The sequence below is a fragment of the Dendrobates tinctorius genome, unplaced genomic scaffold (genome assembly GCF_039654945.1).
Source record: "Dendrobates tinctorius isolate UK_male_01 unplaced genomic scaffold, ASM3965494v1 ptg000071l, whole genome shotgun sequence".
Classification (NCBI taxonomy): Eukaryota; Metazoa; Chordata; class Amphibia; order Anura; family Dendrobatidae; genus Dendrobates; species Dendrobates tinctorius.
The window spans coordinates 3,597,901-3,622,092 of NW_027361739.1; the positions used below are offsets into that span (position 1 = coordinate 3,597,901).

General features: G+C 40.4%; 1 protein-coding gene across 1 annotated transcript in view; it reads right to left on the bottom strand.

Annotated features, from left to right (window-relative positions):
- Nucleotides 1-1,027: 1,027 nt before the first annotated feature.
- ITGB3 (integrin subunit beta 3) overlaps nt 1,028-24,192 on the bottom strand; it is a 118,066-nt gene continuing 94,901 nt past the window's right edge. The window contains exons 11-15 of the mRNA XM_073582338.1: nt 16,126-16,348; nt 15,161-15,264; nt 13,328-13,447; nt 5,581-5,747; nt 1,028-3,274 (exon numbers count right to left, since the gene is read on the bottom strand). Of these exons, the coding sequence (XP_073438439.1) occupies nt 3,203-3,274; nt 5,581-5,747; nt 13,328-13,447; nt 15,161-15,264; nt 16,126-16,348 (686 nt within the window). The 3' untranslated portion in view covers nt 1,028-3,202. The remainder of the gene's footprint in view (nt 3,275-5,580; nt 5,748-13,327; nt 13,448-15,160; nt 15,265-16,125; nt 16,349-24,192) is intronic.

The following is a 24,192-nucleotide window of genomic DNA, read 5'->3' on the forward strand; positions in this document are numbered from 1 at the left end:
GAAAACTTTTACCGGTTAGGGGCCCACTTAGGTGTTTCGCCTCCCCTGAGCTGAATCTGTAGCTTTGCCTGTGGGTCAGAGTTTCCATCTATGCCATCATTGTGACATCTGTTTTTCTTGTGTGCAAAAATAAAATATTCTAAGCTTCTCCTATGGATTAAACAGTAAAATACGGACAGCAAGTGGACGGAGTCGTTGATCTGAATGGCAGGGAAAGAGGGAAGGTTTGATCCATGACTCGGATCAAAAATGGACATGCCTCTGTTTTTCCATTATTGGGGGGTGGGGGGTTCCCATGATTTCTGTGATGCCTTTTTATACTGTTGTTTTTCTTTTCCCTGCAATAAATACTGAAGAAACCGCTAGCCAGCACTTTTTAAGCAAAATGATGGCACAATGCTCCAAAAGACATCAGGGCATCCATTCAACCTCCTCATTGACTTGCATTGGAAATTGCAGAGCATCTTCCTAGAGATAACATCAGAGGAATGGAAATGACATTTCTTGGCAATTTCAGAAATTTCAAGGGGTTAAAAGACATTCAGAAGTCTGAAAATATGAGCAGTAAGTCTTTCTTATATTCTTCAGAGCATTTTCTGATCTTATTTTCACGCTTCTGCTTTACGTCAGCCTGAAAAAGACATTGTGTGAACGTACCCTTAGAGCGGCTGATTTAAAGGGATAGGACTGTTAATAATGTAAGTATTGTGAGTCCATCTGCATGGCACGCATCAAGCTTTTTGCCCTATATTTCTGCTATTGAAAAAAAAAAAAAGCAAATTTAGGCACACGTCTTTTTTTTTTTCCAAAACTTTTTGCAATTTTCCTCCAATATTTGCAATTTGGGCATAGTTAGGTATGCAAATAAGTTTTTAGCTAAATTTCAGAATTGCAATTTTTTTTTCTAAAAATTTTGCAAACTTACTCCAGAACGCGGGATGACATAAAAAGTGGAGTAATATTTCTAGACAGAAGTGGGCGCCAAATTTATCAAATGTCGCAAAGAACAATTACTTTAAAAAGTCACTTCCTAATAACTCACCCCCTTTATTATTATATGTGTTTCAGCTCTGTATGCTCCTGACATGTCATTTATATAGAAATACAGCACAGTTTTATGTCACAACCTGTTGCAAATTTTCCAGGCGGAAGAATTGTCTGTAAATTGTCCACTGGGTGGCAGCACAACCAAAGGCAGGAAATCCTGTCCCCCCTACAGCTACATATTCACTATTACCCATTAATGTGGAGGTACAGAAAAAAAACACCTGAGCAATTTTTCACACAAAAAAAACAAAACAGTTTATCATTGTTCTACAGTAGAATTAAACTGGTACAGTGAAAACTAACTTTTGAACTATAAGTCAGGATGGAGGTGATGATCGGTCATCATAGCAGAGTGGCCTGTAAGATGACGTTCACTATGGCTGAATTCACACTAGCGGTTCTCGTTATGCTGCCTTGACATGGAAGCAATGGCTCGAATCACATCCTGGAGACACATTCATGCCAGTTTTCCGCTTTGGATATGTGACATAGATTGTAGATATGGCAAAATGACTGTTGCTTGTGAAAGTGAAAACTCTTTTGTAGATACGGAAGTAGTACGGCTCTATAGGCACTTGTCTCTAAAAAAAAACAACAATTTTTTCTGTAGAGATCCGATGTGCCAGTCATGAGAAATCTAGTGTAGAAGCTATATGCAAATTAGGCCAGAGATGCTCTGGGGGCGTCAGTAGAAGAAGCGTTCTAAGTGCTTTGACACGCCCCCTGTGCACTTCCAGTCTTATTTGCATATGACAGCTATACCTGATTTTGCATGGGAGCTCTACAAAAAAGGATTTTTTTTTAAATTGGGGCGCAAGCGCTTGTCTCTAGAGTCGATCTACTATTTTTTAAATGTGCTGAGAGGTTCTCTTTAAGAAAAATTACAGAAGGAACGGTAGACTTATATAACACTGAGAAAACTGGGCATTTGTGGCCCGTACAAGTAGTAAGGTAGAATATCACCTCAATGGATCTAGTCAGTGACAGGGGTGCAACTATAAACAGGTGCAGAGGTTGCAGTTGCACCTGGGACCTGGAGCCTACGAAGACTCAAAAATGTTCCTTTGGCCCAAATGACACAACCAATACTATTAAAAGTTGTGTTTTTTTCCTACTTAATTGCATGTATTTTTGGCTGAAAATCATTTTTGTAACCAGGTTTCGTTAACAATTTTGCAGAGTTGCCGACTGCAGAATGAGTTAACTGAGAATCTTACAGTGAGCTCGTCCTGGTGGTCCAATGTGAGAGTTGTTAACTCTTTCATATGTCCTTTTCTGAGCTTTTTTCAGCTGATTCATGATCACAGACCAAATTCAATTGCAATGTGCTGGGAAAGAATGAGTCTAATAGCCAAACAGTGCAAAATGTTTAATGAAACCTCATTATAAAAATAATTTTTAGCCCCAAATGTACGCTTTTAAGCAAGACAAAAATGATCCAAGATATGGAAAACCCCTTTAAAGACCTGTGATAGTTGGAAGCCCTGCTGAAGTTTTTGCACTGGGACCTGAGAGCTTTTGGTTACACCACTGGTCAGGCGGCGACTTGGGGAATGTGCCTTGTTTTCGGCCTCTATTGATGCACGTCTTAAGGATTCTTCTACTTTGTTGAAACTCTCTAGCATCATAGAAACCGCCTTAAGCAATACGGGAAACTCTGTATATCTGGTGAATCCAATGTGAATGGACATTTAAAATTCTATGTCCCATCAAAGTTTTTTTTCAGATCGCTAAGAGATGAAAGACGCAACCTTTGCTATTCCGTTGTTTAGTCCTAGGGGTGGAGAAAACAAGTTTTGCCCTGTTTGGGCCGGGGTCTGCCGTGTGCTGCGGGGATGGCATTCCTGAGATACCTGTTGGATTTCTATAAAAAATATCATCTATCTTGCTGGAGCAAATAAGGTTTGAGTGCTCGGAGCCAAGATATGTCAGCGAGTGAGGGCCACTGACGTATAGACACAGTCAGAGCTGTGCAGGGATGTAACAGTTCCAGCAAAGCCCTGGGGCCTGTTATATCTGGTACAATTGTACTAGACATGCTGAGGAGCACATGGTGGTGGAACTTGCTCCACAGTAGCTCGGGCATGTATGGGGCTTCACAGTAGGGGTTCTTGTCCTTTCCCACATTAGTCCATCTATTCTTCAGTGGCTTCGATCACTCTGGGTTCCCACGATATGTTATGTTGGTGAAGGTGGACGTGGCGCCTTTGTACAGCGGGTTGTGAGCCTGAAACAAGAAAACTATTAGTAAGAGGCAACTAGTCTTATCACTTGTGTGGTACATATCAAAGACGTCCTCTCAGCTCTTCTTAGACCATATTTACACTGAATTTTTCAAGGCGTTCACAAACGTTGAGTTTTTCAAGCAGAAACCACTTTGGGAAGCGCTCATTTTTGGAAAGTGTTTTTTTTTTTTTCAGAAACATTGTTTGCAACCTTTTCAATGGAGATTCCATCAGGAGCTACTTCATTCCCTTTCTATTCTTACACCAAGAATTTCAAAAACGCTCCAAAAAAATAGACAAAAAGAGTTTTTGAAGGAAAAGCTTAGAAAACATCCACTAAAAAACTCATCGAAATTAGAGATGCGCGAATTTGTTCAGATTTTGGCCCCAAATCTGATTTTGAAAAATTCGGGCCATATTCGGACACTAATCGGGCCGAATGTATGTCTTATGATCGGTTCCGAACATATTCGGTAATTTCTACTCCCAATGACGTTCGGCTGTGTTCGACGAATATTGCAAAAACGAGATTTGATGCCGATGGTATTCGGAACCGAATCTGATGAAATTAGCTCATCTCTAATCAAATTATCTGTGTGGGCATACCATTACAATAATGAATTATTCCTTTAATACCCAGGCCTGAAAGGGCCATGATGACCAGAAATTTCTTTTTTTTTAAACTTTTTTAGATTGTGCGTCTCTGTTTTTAATAGTTATGATGTGGCCTTATTTTATGCAGGAGAAGCTTTAATTTTTTGTTAAACTGGCCACACCATGGAAGAGTCGCTGCAGAGCCGAGTGAACCGCGTTTTCGTTATTAATTTCTCATGTCAGTTGCAGAGATATTAGCCTATACAGTTTAGATTCTATTTTCCGCTTCAACCAAGGGGCCGTTAGCAAAGATTTGTCTCTGGACGTGGTTACTTTTCCCCTGGAGGACATTGACATCATAAGCAGGAAGCATCTTGAAGGGATTAAAAAAGAGCACATCCTGAGAGAGTGTCAGACCCGCCTGTCTCTGTGTGAGACATGTAATGACATACAGCCCTGCTCTCCTCACTGATCTCACTGCAAGGCAGGGGAGTAAAGCTGAGCTGTGTGTCATTACTAACACCTCTGCACCTGACAGCGACAGTGCTGTGGGATGAGAGCTACAGATACAGAAGTGTTTGTAATGAGCTCTGCTCCTCTCCTCTGCTTGTAAACACAGTAGATGATGTCAGCACATTTCTAATGCAGTTTTAAATGCTTTCAACTGATTTCTATTACATGCTTTGTTCCCCAAGAGACCAGAAAAGATCTATGGGAATTGATGTAGAATTGTAGTTCCAATTATGACTCATGCAGAGAAAAGAGACTTCCTCTTTCTACATATAGCTTAGAAACTAGTCTGTTTTTAATCATGTGATGTCATAGACCTAATGGAAAAGAGAACGAATTAGCTGGGTGCAAAGGCACAATGAGCAACTGTAAGTACAGAGTGCTGTATAATATGATGGCTGCAATATATTAAGAAAATACAAATTCTGATCGGAGTGCCTCTTTAATTACACCCGATGATCCAATCATCCTGCTGCACACAGGAAATAAAGCAACAGCTACGATGACATAACGAAATGGATGTAAAATCTCCAATTTCTTAAAGGCATAGATGCGCTTAAAATAAAAACCGGTGGCATACTGACCTAGAAGAGCATGTTATCAGATGTTTAACTGATGACTTGTTCTTCTAGTCACATGACCACTGCAGCCAGTCACAGGCTGGAGCGGTACTATGACTTCCAAAAGGAGCAGGCAATGCTTCTGAAGCGGGCGCAGACCTCCAGAGGCAGAGAGTGCTGGATCTGCGTGAGCGCTAGTTTTTATTTTCAGTGCATCCAAGCCTCTCATGTTTTTTTCTTTATCGGACAATGCCATTCGACTTGCATGGAGTGGTAACATTACGTGACTAACTTTCTCCAGAAGTTTCCCCAGAAAAATACCAGCAAAATGATCCTAGTCAGCATCAGAAAGGAAATGTTTGCATAATTGCAGGAAGTCTTTATACCCCAAGGGTTGAGTCCTGACCTTCGGCTTTACCCATTAATGGAAGCTCAGTTCATCTCAAAAATGTGCATTTGCCACCCTAAGAGCCTTTGCAGATGAAAATCCCATCATACTTCGCTATGGGAAAAAAGTTTTGCACCGACTGATTGTTACAAAGCTGCAGCTGTTATCAGACTATGGTTGCCATGGTGAGAATTTTATTTTATTTTTTTCTTTTTACCCATCAATTATTTATTAACAGTATGGTTCCCATTCTTACCGTGTCCCACTTAGCTTTTGACCTCTCCTCTTCAAATTTTGCAAATTCACGCCGGTCATGGATGGTAATGAGCAACTTCCAAATAAGCAGCGCCACCAATCCCACAAGCAAAATGGCACCCATGACTGACATTAAAACCACAAGGATATCAGGACCCTGAGGACATTCTGTGTGTAAAAAAAAGGATATTACATATGGAAGTGAAGTGTGCAAATGCAAGATGTAACTGTGACACTGAGTCATTTCTCACGGCCAAGCCATGAGACGGGATAGTCAAGGAGTCCGAGGTCAAAAGCCAGGAAGGTACACCATAAACAGAAGGAAGAGACAAAGGAATAGTCAGATAACTTTACAAGGTCTTAATATCAGGAGGATGGTTGATCTGAGCAAAAGGGGTTAAACAGACGGATGGTCAGAACGAGGTCCAAGGTCAGGCAACAAAATTTCTACAAACGTAACAAAGCACAGAGAGACAAACTACACGGTAGCTGAATGTACGTCTGGCAATCACCTTGGACAATGAACATCTGGAGACAGCCAGCGCCTCTCAGTCTCAGATGGACGGCGGAGCTGTTAGTCAACACACTGACAGCTCAGCACTCCCCTGCACCAGACTGGATGACTGAGCTGTCAATCAAAGTACTGACAGCTTTGGTACGCTCCTGTACCAGAATGGACTGCTGAGCTGTCAGTAAGTGCATCCCAGACACATTAAGGGGTATAACTGTGACAATGACATATACTTTTCTTCCCTTACTACAGAGACCCTTTAACTTCCTTAAAAAATAAATACATTAAAAGAGTAACTAAACTTTGATTTTTTTTTTAAATAAATTTGTCCAGTATGGAAAGTTATGAAACATTGCAAATCCCAGAATTGATATCAGAACGTACTCATTTGGAGTACAGATGATAGCAGTGAAATGGTCAGCTCCTGTGTCTCGATAAGCTGTTAAAGGAAGTTGTTTTGATTAGCTCGACACACAGAGTAGAAGATGGGCTCGCCCTTCACTGCCATCATGTGTACTCCAAGTGAATGCGTTCTAATATTAATGCAGCTGAAGGCAGGCAAATAGACAGGGGAAAATCAGGGTTTGGATGCCACTTACAGGAACGAAGATAAATTCCCTTACAAAGTTATTTGCAAAGCTTCATAATGTTCCAGAAAAAAATTTGATTTTAAAAAATGTCTGTGACATGGAGAGAAGAAACTGCACAATAAAAGGACAAGTTCCTCTATTACTATATTCTCTACTACTTTTTCCTCTACAATCACTATAATTTTCCTTAATGGGAGAGAAGAGGAACCATCGGCAATTATTGTTATTGGTGCTCATTGATGCCACTATTAAAGTTTACTTTGTTGCTCATTAACCTATTGCACAGTAATTGATATTACTTCATTGACTTATATCATAAAGGCTATATACAGAACAGTTTCTCTATAGTCAAGTCAACTATTTATTACTCTATTTCTTTTATTTATATACATTGTGTTTTTGTAATCTTAAAATTATTAATAAAAATAAAATTTAGTTACTCGCCTTAGGTCTCTTTCAGACATTCGATTTTTGCTTTTTTATGCTTATGTAAAAACAGGACTCTCATTTTTTTATGTGCTGGATCTACAGGTGCTTCTCACAAAATTAGAATATCATCAAAAAGTTAATTTATTTCAGTTCTTCAATACAAAAAATGAAACACATACTGTATATATATATATATATACTGTATATATGAACAACGACAAAGCAAAGTCCAGCAATAACGTGAGCAATCCAGGATGCTGTTAAAAAATTCTGGACCGTGAAGAAGGCGGGTTCTACCGCTGAAACGCGTAGTCCTATCTGCACGACTTTCCTGCGTTATTGCTGTTTTGAACTGCTTGGACCATTGCATTTTAATGGATTTATGAATAAAAAGAAAAATTTTTTTAACAGCATCCTGGATTGCTCACGTTATTGCTGGACTTTGCTTTGTCGTTGTTCACATTTGTATGGATGGACTCCCACATCCAGATCCGGGCACAACGGAGTTAACCAGGTCAGCTGAGGTTCCAGGTGGTTCACAGGAGTGAGCTGGTCTACATTGTTGGATATATATATATATATATATAGCGTCAAACAGAGTGATCTATTTCAAGTGTTTATTTCTGTTAGGCTATGTGCCCACGTTGCGTTTTTTAAGCGTTTCCACAGTGTTTGTGCCGGCTCAGACGCTGCAGAAACACTTAGAAGAAGCTTCAAATTAATTAGCATGCGTTTTTGGCTTTTTGTGCCAATACGTGCGTTTTTAAACGCTCAGGAATCGCTTAGCGGCTAAAAATGCAGCATGCTCATTAATTTCCGCATTGCTGAGCGTTTTTAGCCTTCCCCAATGTTCCCAGAATACGCGGGTCAAAAAACGCGTAAAAAACGCACGTCTTTTGTGCAAAAAACACGCAAGAAATGCGTGGACAAAAGACGCGCATTTTCTGGGAAGGGGATCAGTTTCCTGAGCGTTTAAAAACGCTAACGTGGGCACATAGCCTTAATGTTGATGATTATGTCTTACAGCCAATGAAAACCTGTAACGATAATGTAAAATATCATGTATGACTTTTCCAGAGCATTCCAGAATCTTCCATTCACATGCTGAGCTCTGCTGCGCCAGTAGTGAGGGTTTGACACCCTGTTCTTTTCCTTTTTGCCTGTCATGCCTGCGCATTCCTCCTCACTCACAGCCTGTCACTGTCCACCCCCCTTTGCCCCCCCAGCCTGCATACACACTCAGTGTAACCTGAGACACCAGTGAGGGATTTTCCTCCTCACAGCAGGGGGCCCCTTTGTTCTCCCATGTGCTCTAACTTCCTATAGACAATAATGGGAATCTAATCATTTGGTCATAAAGAGATATGAGGTTGTGATAGAAAAATAAAAACTACATATCTAGAACATGCTCTGATGGAGCTTCACTACAGCACCTTTTGCTAAATTATATCATCGACAGAACCAGAGAAATGAACAGGTGGGAACAGACAGCCAGTGTTTGGAGTCATCAAAAAACTAATTTCAAGATAAGCTGAGTGATGTGTCTGCCGTTATTCTGCTAGGTTCTCAAGCCAAGTTATGATTATTATAAGTTTTTTAGCCAGACTGTACCTCTGAAAGCTGTGGTAGGGGGCCGGGAAACCAGCCCCTTTAGTGATGTCAGAAGCCCAGGGGTATAAGTCACTTTCAGACTGGACAGCCCCATTCTAGCCTGGGACACTGCTGCATCCAGACATCTCAAATGCATGCATGGTTCTGCCTGAAATGATCTAAGTAACATGTGAGTTTTATTTCTTCTCTTAATCTCCTTTTTAATTGTAAGCGTATTGTATATATTTTAATTGTCTCATTTTGTAAAATCCTTTTTATATCTTCTGTAAACATTGCCTACCCTTTTGGAGTAAATATAAAATTTATTAGTTCCGTCTCCTTGCTCTGTGACAAATTCACATGCCTATAAGCTAATTACGCTACTATTTTGGGTTGGCTTCGAACCCTTTATTAATTTTAAATATTAATAGAAAAAATCAGAAGTTGGTGGCAGTGAAGTGTGTTTTAGCTAGGTGGGCTAGCTGGCAGTAACGGAAGGGGTTTTATGAGCTGATTGGGTGGCTGCGGCTAAAGCATTTATAATTCCCTCGCTGCAGCGTGCCTAATAGCCAGTGCACAACGAGTAGCCCGTCCGGCAACTAATTATCCTAGGTGCAGTTTTCTGACTGACCTGAGGGTAAGAGGGGTGCTGGAGAGCTGCGAGTTCCAAAGTGGAACTGAAAAGTGGGATATACATAAATCCCGGCAGTTCGTGATATGGTGTGGCAGTGGTGGGATAACCAAAATAAGCCCCCCTGTGATAAATTGTTAGGGCAAGACTAGCTTGCTGTTTTTCATCACATTGTGACAGTGGTGGGATAACTAAGAAAAGCCCCCCTGCACATGTGATAGCCGTGTGATGCCAAAGGTCACACCCCTGATCGTGACAAAACCCAAAAGTTATTATCTCAGTAAATTAGAATACTTTATAACACCAGCTTGAAAAATGATTTTAAAATCCGAAATGTTGGCCTACTGAAATGTATGTTCAGTAAATGCACTCAATACTTGGTCGGGGCTCCTTTTGCATCAATTACTGCATCAATGCGGCGTGGCATGGAGGCGATCAGCCTGTGACACCGCTGAGGTGTTATGGAAGCCCAGGATGCTTTGATAGCAGCCTTCAGCTCGTCTGCATAGTTGGGTCTGGTGTCTCTCATCTTCCTCTTCACAATACCCCATAGGGGGTTAAGGTCGAGCAAGTTTGCTGGACAATCAAGCACAGTGATTCTGCTGTTTTTAAACCAGGTATTGGTACTTTTGGCAGTGTGGACAGCTGCCAAGTCCTGCTGGAGAATGACATTTCCATCTCCAAAAAGCTTGTTGGCAGAGGGAAGCATGAAGTGCTCTAAAATTTCCTGGTAGACGGCTGCACTGACATTGGTATTGATAAGACACAGTAGACCTACACCAGCAGATGACATGGCTCCCCAAACTATCAATGATTGTGGAAACTTTACACTAGACCTCAAGCAGCTTGGATTGTGGCCTCTCCACTCTTCCTCCAGACTCTGGGACCTTAATTTCCAAATGAAATGCAACATTTATTCTCATTTGAAAACAACACCTTGGACCACTGAGCAACAGTCCAGTTCTTTTTCTCCTTCACCCAGGTAAGACATTTCTGGCGTTGTCTATTGGTCATGAGTGGCTTGACACAAGGAATGCGACACTTGTAGCCCATGTCCTGGATACGTCTGTGTGTGGTGGCTCTTGAAGCAATGACTCCAGCAGCACTCCTTGTGAATCTCCCACAAATTTTTGAATGGCTCTTTCTTAACAATCTTTTCAAGGCTGCGGTTATTCCGGTTGCTTGTGCACCTTTTTTCTACTACACTTTTTCCTTCCACTCAATATCCATCCATTAACATGCTTGGCTACAGCACTCTGTGAACAGCCAGCAATGAGTTTTTGTGGCTTACCCTCCTTGTGGATTGTGTCAATGACTGCCGTCTGGACATCTGTCAAGTCAGCAGTCTTCCCCATGATTGTGGAGCCTACTAAAACAGACTAAGGGACCTTTTTAAACGCTTAGGAAGCCTTTGCAGGTGTTTTCTGTTATTTATTCTAATTTACTGAGACAATTACTTTTGGGTTTTCATTGGCTGTAAGTCATAATCATCAACATTAAACACTTGAAATTGATCACTCTGTTTGTAATGACTCTATATATTAGTTTCACTTTTGTATTGAAAAACTGAACTAAATTAACTTTTTGATGATATTCTAATTTTGTAATAAGCACCTGTATGTGTCAATTTTTTACCATTAGTTTGGCATCTCATATGCTTAATAAAATCATGATTGCCTTACCCATTGGACAATAAAAAATGGACAGCGCACACATGAAACATGGTTTACTTCCGATAAATTGTTCGATGGATCCCCATTCAATTGAACGGGTGATTTTTATCTGCAACGTGGAACTTATGACCATGTGATATTTCAGTTTTTCTTTTTTAATAAATTTGCAAAAATTTCTACATTTCTGTTTTTTTTAGTCAATATGGGGGCAGAGTGTATATTGAGAAAAAAATGAACTTTTTTGAATTTACAACAGAGAGTGAAAAATTTAATGGGGTCTGAATACTTTCCATACCCACTGTATATAAATATATCAGGACAAGAGACATATATACCAGGATGGAGTTCTGCCCTGGTCCAAATCTTGTACAGGGGCGCATTGGACTCTTGTTATGCCACTGGTTATACCCATCATTAAAAGTTATCATTTATCCATACAAGTCATAACTTTTTGATTAATGAGGATCCGACCACCGGGAACCAACCAAATCCGAGAATGGGACTCTGGGATATGCTGTTGGCAGGTTCGGACTGGCCCATAGGGTAAAAGGGGAATCTTCCAGTGGGCCCCTGTGCAGATCTGGGCCCCAACCCCACTGTATGGGCAATACTAGGCATGATTCACTTGATTCTCTCTGTACAGAAAAAGTAGCTTCTCATCATTTATCAACCAAACTACTCAGGTTATTATTATATAGAGATATAAGTAAGTTTGTGAATGAGGGTAGAGTAATATTTGTATGTAGGTGAAAAGTGGGTCCCCCCAAAGTCAATGTTACTTGTGGGCCCTTGAAACCCCAGTCCGACATTGGCTGCTGGAATGGTGCTGTGGCTGAGCATGCACTCCTCTGCTCTATTCATTCTCCATAGGACTGCTGGAGGTAGCCTCGCATGTTTTCAGTGTGGTTAGAAAGGTAGGCAAGGATTGAAATCTTGCCTTGCCTCGTTACAGTGTCAGCCATATTAATATAGTCCTAACAGATCTCACATAAGAGCTGATCTGTACCAGCTGGCCAAGGGTTAAGAGCTCTGTCTCTGGATTTTTGATGCAGCCCATTAGTAGGGGCAGGAAGAATTCCAGTAGAGTTTATGTTTTTCTCACGCACCTCCCTCCCGGGATCTGGGATATGTAAGAGACTGCGGCTGTGGGTGGAATTATAAATAATTTCCTGCTTAATTTCTAGACTAAAAATCCTTTTTAACATCGCCAGTCACCTACAAGCTGGATATTGAAGGAGCACTCCGGAGATTTTTTTCATTTTTTCCTTTTGTTAGCGAGCATATGTATGTGTAATGAGTTCAGTAAACTATCCACCGTCACCGTCTTCTGTTTTCAGCTGTCTGTTCCAGCGCCATGTGACCACATTTGTGACCTGCCGAATGACACTGTGTCTCCTCTGTGGGGGTGGCTGTTACTTTCTGTGATCCATCCTTTCCAACTTTCAAAAATTTGAAATTTTTTTGTACATTTCGCACAAATGTACTCCATTTACCCCCTCCCCCGTCGTATTCTTTGTAGTTTTTTTTTTACTTTCTTTTTTTTTGCATAGTATAACGTGCAGCATGTCAAAGGATTATGTGATTTTTAACTCTGAAAAGGTGCCAAACAAGCAAAAGAGTGAACAATTTTTTTTTGAATTTGCACAAACTTTACACCATGCTTGATTTTGATGAATTTGGCATGAAATCAACCAGTACAAAAAAATAGACAAAGTGACTTAAAAAATCCTCAAATGATTACTATGGATTTAGATTTTACCAATCCAGCAACTTTTTCAAGGACACCTCACACAGCTGGAATACTTCTCTGTACTGATGAGGAGCAAAAAGCCAGAAACTCTGCCATCCATGGTTCCGTTTAATAGCCCTGGTGGACTTACAGAGTGACTACCTAGAGATGGCACTAAAGAGACAATTTTCTTCTTTCTTTAGAAGGCTAATTTTTTTTCATATTTTTCCCGGGGAGCATTGCTTGTAAGCCTCGCCAAACATCGGCTGTATTTCTGCAAGTAAACTTGTACTTTCCAAAAGTAAATTTTAACAACAAGTAAGATCCAGAAACAGATAGTAATGTTTCTTTCCACAGCTGTTGACTTCACAGATCGAATGTGGTCACCCAATGTCTGATCATAATAAACAACATGATTTTTTTAAGTGCTGGAAAGTAACACACGCAAAAAAAAACAAGTCGGGGTTGTTATATCCAGCTGTATGTCAATGCATTATTATTTATTATTATAAGTTATCATCTGATGGTCAAAGTCATATATGGCATGTCCTGAAGGACAATAGTGGAAAACTCTTACTAGCTGTCGTATGCTTACCTGCTTCATTAATGACATACAATAGAGACTTCCCACTGGAGTCCTCATGGTACTGGAACCGGACCACACAATCATTCTCATCCTTATAGGTGCAGTTTACTGCATTCTTCCCATTGTCAACTGGAGGCAAAAAAGTAAAAGAAATAAACACCTCAAAACGTATATCTACAAATAAATGGAGTTTCTGGTTTGGCTTCTTATCCTAAGTCAAGTGGCAAAGCCGTTCAAAGGGCTGATATTGACTTTTACAATTGCTACCTCCAGTAGGTGGCACTCGAGTTCCTGACCTCCTCCTCTTTGAAGAGGCTATTTGCACAATTCCCAGAATAGCACTGCATGGCCTTAAGTCTCCCTATGCTGCCTTGGTGCACCCCTATCAGAGTCCTCTCACCCAGCCAACTCAGATCTCCTGCTTTGTACTGATGAGGGGCAAGCACCTCAAAGCACGTATCTGAAAATGGAGTTTCTGCCTTGACCTCTTATCCTAAGCCATGTGGAAAAGCCCATTTAAAGGATCGATATTTACATTTTGGATTGCTACTTCTAATACTTCCAATAAGTGGCACTAATGTTCCTGTCTTAGTATACTCTGAAGAGGCCATTTTCATATTTAAATTCCCAGAGGAATATTACATGGCCTAAAAGTCTCCCTACGCCAATTTAGTGCTCTCCAGAAGGAGAACCTTTACCGGTTAGAACCCTTATACATCTGACAGGAGGTGTCACCGACTAACTGTAGCTGAACTCTACTTAACGGGGGTCTCCAAGATTACAAATAAGGCCCTGTGCACACGGTGCAGATTCTGTGCAGTTCTGCAGCAGATTTGGCCCTGCAGAACTGCAGCAGTACTGCATGTGATGTACAGTACCAAGGCTATGTAAAACAAAAAACGCTGTGCACATGCTGCAGATTTTTCCGCGCAGATTTGGTGCGGAATAAGGCTGTGTTCACACACAGCGTTTTTTTTTAGCATTTTTTACTGCGGTTTTCACTATAAAACCGCTATAAAACCGCTAAAAATAAGGTGCACAGTCATTTCTATGCATTTTGCACTTTTTGTGCACATTGATGCGTTTTTTACCGCGAAAAAACCGCATCGCGGTAAAAACCGCAGCATGCACATTAATTTTGCGTTTTTTTTCCGCGGTTTAGGCTTCTCCCATGCTTTTAGAAACCGCTGCGGTAAAAAACGCATCAAAAACGCACAAAAACCGCCGCGGAAAAATAGGTGCGGTTTCTGGGAAAGGATTCAGGTTTTTGTGCAGAAATTTTCTGCAACGTGTGCACATACCCTTAAAGAAGCAGCATGTCGCTTCTTTTGTGCGGTTTTGCTGCAGTTTTCCACATGCTCCATTATACAAATCTGCAGGTGAAAACTGCAGGGTAAATCCGCACTAAAACTGCACTAAATCTGCACTAAATCTGCAGGTAAAACGCAGGTCATTTTACCTGCAGATTTAGCAAAATCTGCGTGGAAAATTCCACAGCAGAATCCGCACCGTGTGCACATAGCCTAAGCCTCAGCTTATGGAACTGCAGTCTTGTCTATCGGTATTGTCAGATCAGCTCCAATCAAGTGACTGTGCCTAAGCTGCAATACCGGATACAGACCATGGACATGAGTGGCACTGTTTCTGTAAAAATAAATCAACCACACTTTCTAGTGCCACTTCTTTAGAAAATAACCCTTAGGTGGCACACTGCTGACTTGTACTTTGGATGTTTTTGTAAACTGGTCATTTTGCTGGATAGAATAAAGGGAACCGGACAGCTGATTCATGTTGCCAATGTTGTGCCAATTCTTCTGAATTCTGAAAGGATTCATTACTTACCAAGCTCTGTCACAGATATGATCTCATCACGGCAAATTCTCTTGCACATGGATTCGTTGTCAATCCATGGACCACGCTCAAACTTCTTGCATTCCACACAGCCCCTGATTTACAATGGTAGATATCAGTGACATATACAAAAATACCTCATAAGACATCACTCAAAATAAAGATTGTCTGTGCAAGCTTGCCTGTACATTAATGGAAACACTCAGTTAGCCCTCACCATATACAAAGAACTGTGTGCAGCTTCTCATAGAAATTAGTGCAAAGTATGAAAGATAATTGATAAAGTTCTGTGTTTCTGCAGCCACCACTAGAGGGAGCACAGGAGCTTACTGCATACTCCTTTGCATATACAGTATACAATAAGCTCCATATCTCCTCCTAGTGGTGAATTTTATATTTCAACTGTATAGATATAAATGAAATTTAAAGCTCTGTACCATTGTGTTAATTTTTATTTCATAAATCTACGGTACACATTAAAATAAGCAGCTTTGTAATATATCTTATCAGAGAAATCTGCTCCTTTCTCTTCCTGCACTGATCTTTAATTTTCAAAAATTCTCACTTCACAGGTAAAATCTGTATTCGGTGAAGACAGACTTTCCCATTACTGAGATAGGAGTAGCTTATTGTCACATGTACTATTGATTGACAAAATAAAAATTAAAACGAAGGTTACCCTTTAAATCACTGTAAACATTTATTATGAGATTCATCACAACATTTTTATTCTATTTCGTTCTGAGTTCTTGGGTGGACATTCCCTTTAAGGAACCTTAATAGTTAACATGAGTAATGAGTAAGAGCAGCAATCCTCTTTTTCCCCAGAGACACTTATATGTGATTTATATCTGTAGGCCAGTGAAGAAATATAACACTGATAAGGAGGAGGAAGATGCTACAGGGAGTAGTTATGTAAACCGCATACCAAAGGGGTGGCATGCGCTAAAACTCACTTCTTAAAGGTACAGGCATCTGGACAAGTTGGACATTTTTCACAGGTGTCTCCATATGAACCAGGTTGGGTACAGTCGCACTTCCCGCAGACACATTGTCCCCTTCCGCTGCACAGGAGCCCACTGCTGGACATACACATGTCTGTGCGGGTGGTGCAGTTACAGTAATCCCCGGTCCAGTCGGACTCACAAATACAATCCCCGCAGTTACACTGTCCATGTCCTGGAAGGCAGAAAAGAAGGATGTATGGCAGTCAGATATAGGGGGAAGAGAATGAATGCTACAAAGGTACTTTCAGGCCGGGGTCACACTTGCGAGAAACTCGCACAAGTCTCGCACGTCAATACCCGGCCCTGCCACCGGCACTCGGATCAGAGCGTTCGGCTCCATGTATTTCTATACAGCTGAACGCTCCGGTCCCGAGTGCCGGCGGCCGTGCCGGGTATTGACGTGCGAGTTTCGCGCAAGTGTGATCACGGCCTCAGCGTGAGATCTGTTTGGCTCAAACTCCTAGTCTATACATTATGTGCTCCATTATGTGCTCGCTCATGTTCTCTGGAGATTTGTAAGCAAAAAACATCTTTTTTAAACTTTTTTATATAATTTCCTACTTTTTCTACTTTTTAGAAATGTTTTTTGGTCATCTTTTTACTTAGCGTTTTCTCGACTTTTTTAAGAAAAAAAATTATTAAATCATGAAAAAACACTTGCATTTTTTTAAGCCAAAACATTGACAAAACATTGAAAAGGCTTGAGTGTCTTTTTAGCATTCCCATTCACTTCTATTGCAAACTCTTGAGCTTCTTCTTAGTGGAAACTGTCTGAAGAATGGATGCGTTGCTTCTTTTAAAGGATGTTTTTGATACGTAAACCCAGGACAGCATTGGGTAGAGGCTAAGACACTGATTTCAGTGATGTGTCACTTGTTTGGCTTTGTGATGTTGTTTCAATACAATCAGTGCTTTATCAGCAGGAGATGATCACTGCTGGACTAGTGGCCTGAGTGCCTTCTGGTTCAACCACGCCTCCAGCATTGATTAACAGCTTACAGCTAATGAACAATATACAGAAAGCTGATAATCAGTGCTGCGGGGCAGGGACAACTTTCTGAGCTTTGCTTCACCTACAGCAGAAGAAACTCTGATTGTATCACTGCTCCACCAAGTAAACGAAGTGACACATCGCAGGAATCAATGTCTCTTTCCCTACATTATGCTGCTCTCAGATAAAGTAGTAAAAATCTCATGACAGATTCCCCTATACATGCCTGGTGTCATTTGGAAGCCATAAAAATGGAGATAGAGATGATTATATCAATTTTTACGTGTTTGACTCTTCTGATTTTTGCTGTTCAGCCCAACATGAAATTCTGTCCGATGTACAATATAAATTGGGATCACTGAAATCGCAGCAGTGTACATATTTGATCACTTTGGTTTGACAATGTAAAAATAGTAATAACTATATACCAAGGGCACAGAGATATTTGGCACAATCCTTGCACTTTGATAATTGTCACATGACAGATCCAAATAGAATTTTGGAAAAGGAAGCAAACATAAAATTTCTAGAAGAGGAATATTACAACTTCAGTGGTTTAGCCTTCCTGATTATCCCACACAGTCTGCCTACTACATCCTGTTTTAAAACCAAAAATTACAACCTTGTCCCTCACAATTATATTATTCAATTTAAGACCTATATCTCCTCCTATTACTCCAAATAACCCCCTATATCTCCTCCTATTGCTCCATATATCATCCCTATATCGCCTCCTATTACTCCATATAACCTCCCCTATATCTCCTCCTATTACTCCATATAACCTCCCTATATCGCCTCCTATTACTCCATATAACCTCCCTATATCTCCTCCTATTGCTCCATATATCATCCCTATATCTCCTCCTATTACTCCATATAACCTCCCCTATATCTCCCCCTATTACTCCATATAACCTCCCTATATCTCCTCCTATTACTCCATATAACTCCATATAACCTCCCCTATATCTCCTCCTATTGCTCCATATATCATCCCTATATCTCCTTCTATTACACCATATAACCTCCCCTATATCTCCTCCTATTACTCCATATAACCTCCCCTATATCTCCTCCTATTACTCCATATAACCTCCCCTATATCTCCTCCTATTACTCCATATAACCTCCCCTATATCTCCTCCTATTACTCCATATAACCTCCCTATATCTCCTCCTATTACTCCATATAACCTCCCTATCTCTCCTCCTATTACTCCATATAACCCCCTATATCTCCTCCTATTACTCCATATATCCTCCCCTATATCTCCTCCTATTACTCCATATAACCTCCCAATATCCCCTTCTATTACTCCATATAACCTCCCTATATCTCCCCCTATTACTCCATATAACCTCCCTATATCTCCTCCTGTTACTTCATATAACCTCCCTATATCTCCTCCTATTACTCCATATAACCTCCCTATCTCTCCTCCTATTACTCCATATAACCTCCCTATATCTCCTCCTGTTACTTCATATAACCTCCCTATATCTCCTCCTATTACTCCATATAACCTCCCCTATATCTCCTCCTATTACTCTATATAACCTCCCTATATCTTCTCCTATTACTCCAAATAACCTCCCCTATATCTCCTCCTATTACTCCATATAACCTCCCTATATCTCCTCCTATTACTCCATATATCCTCCACTATATCTCCTCCTATTACTCCATATATCCTCCCTATATCTCCTCCTATTACTCCATATAACCTCCCTATATCTCCCCCTATTACTCCATATAACCTCCCTATATCTCCTCCTATTACTCTATATAACCTCCCTATATCTTCTCCTATTACTCCAAATAACCTCCCCTATATCTCCTCCTATTACTCCATATAACCTCCCTATATCTCCTCCTATTACTCCATATAACCTCCCCTATATCTCCTCCTATTACTCTATATAACCTCCCTATATCTTCTCCTAATACTCCAAATAACCTCCCCTATATCTCCTCCTATTACTCCATATAACCTCCCTATATCTCCTCCTATTACTCCATATAACCTCCCCTATATCTCCTCCTATTACTCTATATAACCTCCCTATATCTTCTCCTATTACTCCAAATAACCTCCCCTATATCTCCTCCTATTACTCCATATAACCTCCCTATATCTCCTCCTATTACTCCATATATCCTCCACTATATCTCCTCCTATTACTCCATATATCCTCCCTATATCTCCTCCTATTACTCCATATAACCTCCCTATATCTCCCCCTATTACTCCATATAACCTCCCTATATCTCCTCCTATTACTCTATATAACCTCCCTATATCTTCTATTACTCCAAATAACCTCCCCTATATCTCCTCCTATTACTCCATATAACCTCCCTATATCTCCTCCTATTACTCCATATAACCTCCCTATATCTCCCCCTATTACTCCATATAACCTCCCTATATCTCCTCTTATTACTCTATATAACCTCCCTATATCTCCTCCTATTACTCCATATAACCTCCCTATATCTTCTCCTATTACTCCATATAACCTCCCTATCTCTCCTCCTATTACTCCATATAACCTCCCTATATCTCCTCCTATTACTCCATATAACCTCCCTATATCTCCCCCTATTACTCCATATAACCTCCCTATATCTCCTCTTATTACTCTATATAACCTCCCTATATCTCCTCCTATTACTCCATATAACCTCCCTATATCTCCTCCTATTACTCCATATAACCTCCCTATATCTCCTCCTATTACTCCATATAACCTCCCTATATCTCCCCCTATTACTCCATATAACCTCCCTATATCTCCTCTTATTACTCTATATAACCTCCCTATATCTCCTCCTATTACTCCATATAACCTCCCTATATCTTCTCCTATTACTCCATATAACCTCCCTATCTCTCCTCCTATTACTCCATATAACCTCCCTATATCTCCTCCTATTACTCCATATAACCTCCCTATATCTCCCCCTATTACTCCATATAACCTCCCTATATCTCCTCTTATTACTCTATATAACCTCCCTATATCTCCTCCTATTACTCCATATAACCTCCCTATCTCTCCTCCTATTACTCCATATAACCTCCCTATATCTCCTCCTATTACTCCATATAACCTCCCTATATCTCCCCCTATTACTCCATATAACCTCCCTATATCTCCTCTTATTACTCTATATAACCTCCCTATATCTCCTCCTATTACTCCATATAACCTCCCTATATCTTCTCCTATTACTCCAAATAACCTCCCCTATATCTCCTCCTATTACTCCATATAACCTCCCTATATCTCCTCCTATTACTCCATATAACCTCCCTATATCTCCCCCTATTACTCCATATAACCTCCCTATATCTCCTCTTATTACTCTATATAACCTCCCTATATCTCCTCCTATTACTCCATATAACCTCCCTATATCTTCTCCTATTACTCCATATAACCTCCCCTATATCTCCTCCTATTACTCCATATAACCTCCCTATATCTCCTCCTATTACTCCATATAACCATCCTATATCTCCCCCTATTACTCCATATAACCTCCCTATATCTCCTCTTATTACTCTATATAACCTCCCTATATCTCCTCCTATTACTCCATATAACCTCCCTATATCTCCTCCTATTACTCCATATAACCTCCCTATATCTCCCCCTATAACTCCATATAACCTCCCTATATCTCCCCCTATAACTCCATATAACCTCCCTATATCTCCTCCTATTACTCTATATAACCTCCCTATATCTTCTCCTATTACTCCAAATAACCTCCCCTATATCTCCTCCTATTACTCCATATAACCTCCCTATATCTCCTCCTATTACTCCATATAACCTCCCTATCTCTCCTCCTATTACTCCATATAACCTCCCTATATCTCCTCCTATTGCTCCATATATCATCCCTATATCTCCTTCTATTACTCCATATAACCTCCCCTATATCTCCTCCTATTACTCCATATAACCTCCCCTATATCTCCTCCTATTACTCCATACAACCTCCCTATATCTCCTCCTATTACTCCATATAACCCCCTATATCTCCTCCTATTACTCCATATATCCTCCCCTATATCTCCTCCTATTACTCCATATAACCTCCCAATATCCCCTCCTATTACTCCATATAACCTCCCTATATCTCCTCCTATTACTCCATATAACCTCCCTATGTCTCCTCCTATTATTCTATATAACCTCCCTATCTCTCCTCCTATTACTCCATATAACCCCCCTATATCTCCTCCTATTACTCCAAATAACCCCCTATATCTCCTCCTATTGCTCTATATAACCTCCCTATATCTCCTCCTATTACTCCATACAACCTCCCTATATCTCCTCCAATTACTCCATATAACCTCCCCTATATCTCCTCCTATTACTCCATATAACCTCCCCTATATCTCCTCCTATTACTCCATATAACCTCCCCTATATCTCCTCCTATTACTCCAAATAACCCCCTATATCTCCTCCTATTGCTCCATATAACTTCCCTATATCTCCTCCTATTACTCTATATAACCTCTCTATATCTCCTCCTATTACTCCATATAACCTCCCTATATCTCCTCCTATTACTCCATATAACCTCCCCTATATCTCCTCCTATTACTCCATATAACCTCCCTATATCTCCTTCTATTGCTCCATATAACCTTGTCTATATCTCCTCCTATTACTCCATATAACCTCCCCTATATCTCCTCCTGGTTCTCCATATAACCTCCCTATATCTCCTCCTATTACTCCATATAACCTCCCGATATCTCCTCCTATTGCTCCATATAACCTTGTCTATATCTCCTCCTATTACTCCGTATAACCTCCCAATATCTCCTCCTATTACTCCATATAACCTCCCTACATCTCCTCCTATTCCTCCATATAACCTCCCTATATCTCCTCCTATTACTCTATATAACCTCCCTATATCTTCTCCTATTACTCCAAATAACCTCCCCTATATCTCCTCCTATTACTCCATATAACCTCCCTATATCTCCTCCTATTACTCCATATAACCTCCCCTATATCTCCTCCTATTACTCTATATAACCTCCCTAAATCTTCTCCTATTACTCCAAATAACCTACCCTATATCTCCTCCTATTACTCCATATAACCTCCCTATATCTCCTCCTATTACTCCATATAACCTCCCCTATATCTCCTCCTATTACTCCATATAACCTCCCCTATATCTCCTCCTATTACTCCAAATAACCACCTATATCTCCTCCTATTGCTCCATATAACTTCCCTATATCTCCTCCTATTACTCTATATAACCTCTCTATATCTCCTCCTATTACTCCATATAACCTCCCTATATCTCCTCCTATTACTCCATATAACCTCCCCTATATCTCCTCCTATTACTCCATATAACCTCCCTATATCTCCTTCTATTGCTCCATATAACCTTGTCTATATCTCCTCCTATTACTCCGTATAACCTCCCTATATCTCCTCCTATTACTCCTTATAACCTCCCCTATATCTCCTCCTATTACTCCATATAACCTCCCCTATATCTCCTCCTGGTTCTCCATATAACCTCCCTATATCTCCTTCTATTATTCCATATAACCTCCCTATATCTCCTCCTCTTACTCCTTATAACCTCCCTATATCTCCTCCTATTACTCCTTATAACCTCCCCTATATCTCCTCCTATTACTCCATATAACCTCCCCTATATCTCCTCCTGGTTCTCCATATAACCTCCCTATATCTCCTCCTATTACTCCGTATAACCTCCCTATATCTCCTCCTATTACTCCATATTACCTCCCAATATCTCCTCCTATTACTCCAAATAACCTCCCTACATCTCCTCCTATTACTCCATATAACCTCCCGATATCTCCTCCTATTGCTCCATATAACCTTGTTTATATCTCCTCCTATTACTCCGTATAACCTCCCAATATCTCCTCCTATTACTCCATATAACCTCCCTACATCTCCTCCTATTACTCCATATAACCTCCCTATATCTCCTCCTATTACTCTATATAACCTCCCTATATCTTCTCCTATTACTCCAAATAACCTCCCCTATATCTCCTCCTATTACTCCAAATAACCTCCCCTATATCTCCTCCTATTACTCCATATAACCTCCCTATATCTCCTCTTATTACTCCATATATCCTCCACTATATCTCCTCCTATTACTCCATATATCCTCCCTATATCTCCTCCTATTACTCCATATAACCTCCCTATATCTCCCCCTATTACTCCATATAACCTCCCTATATCTCCTCCTATTACTCTATATAACCTCCCTATATCTTCTCCTATTACTCCAAATAACCTCCCCTATATCTCCTCCTATTATTCCATATAACCTCCCTATATCTCCTCCTATTACTCCATATAACCTCCCTATATCTCCCCCTATTACTCCATATAACCTCCCTATATCTCCTCCTATTACTCTATATAACCTCCCTATATCTCCTCCTATTACTCCATATAACCTCCCTATATCTCCTCCTATTACTCCATATAACCTCCCCTATATCTCCTCCTATTACTCCATATAACCTCCTCTATATCTCCTCCTATTACTCCATATAACCTCCCTATATCTCCTATTACTCCATATAACCTCCCTATATCTCCTCCTATTACTCCATATAACCTCCCTATATCTCCTACTATTACTCCATATAACCTCCCTTATATCTCCTCCTATTACTCCATATAACCTCCCTATATCTCCTCCTAGTTCTCCATATAACCTCCCTATATCTCCTTCTATTACTCCATATAACCTCCCTTATATCTCCTCCTATTACTCCATATAACCTCCCTATATCTCCTCCTAATTCTCCATATTACCTCCCTTTATCTCCTCCTATTACTCCATATAACCTCCCTATATGTCCTCCTATTACTCCATATAACCTCCTTATCTCTCCTCCTATTACTCCATATAACCCCCTATATCTCCTCCTATTACTCCATATATCCTCCCCTATACCTCCTCCTAT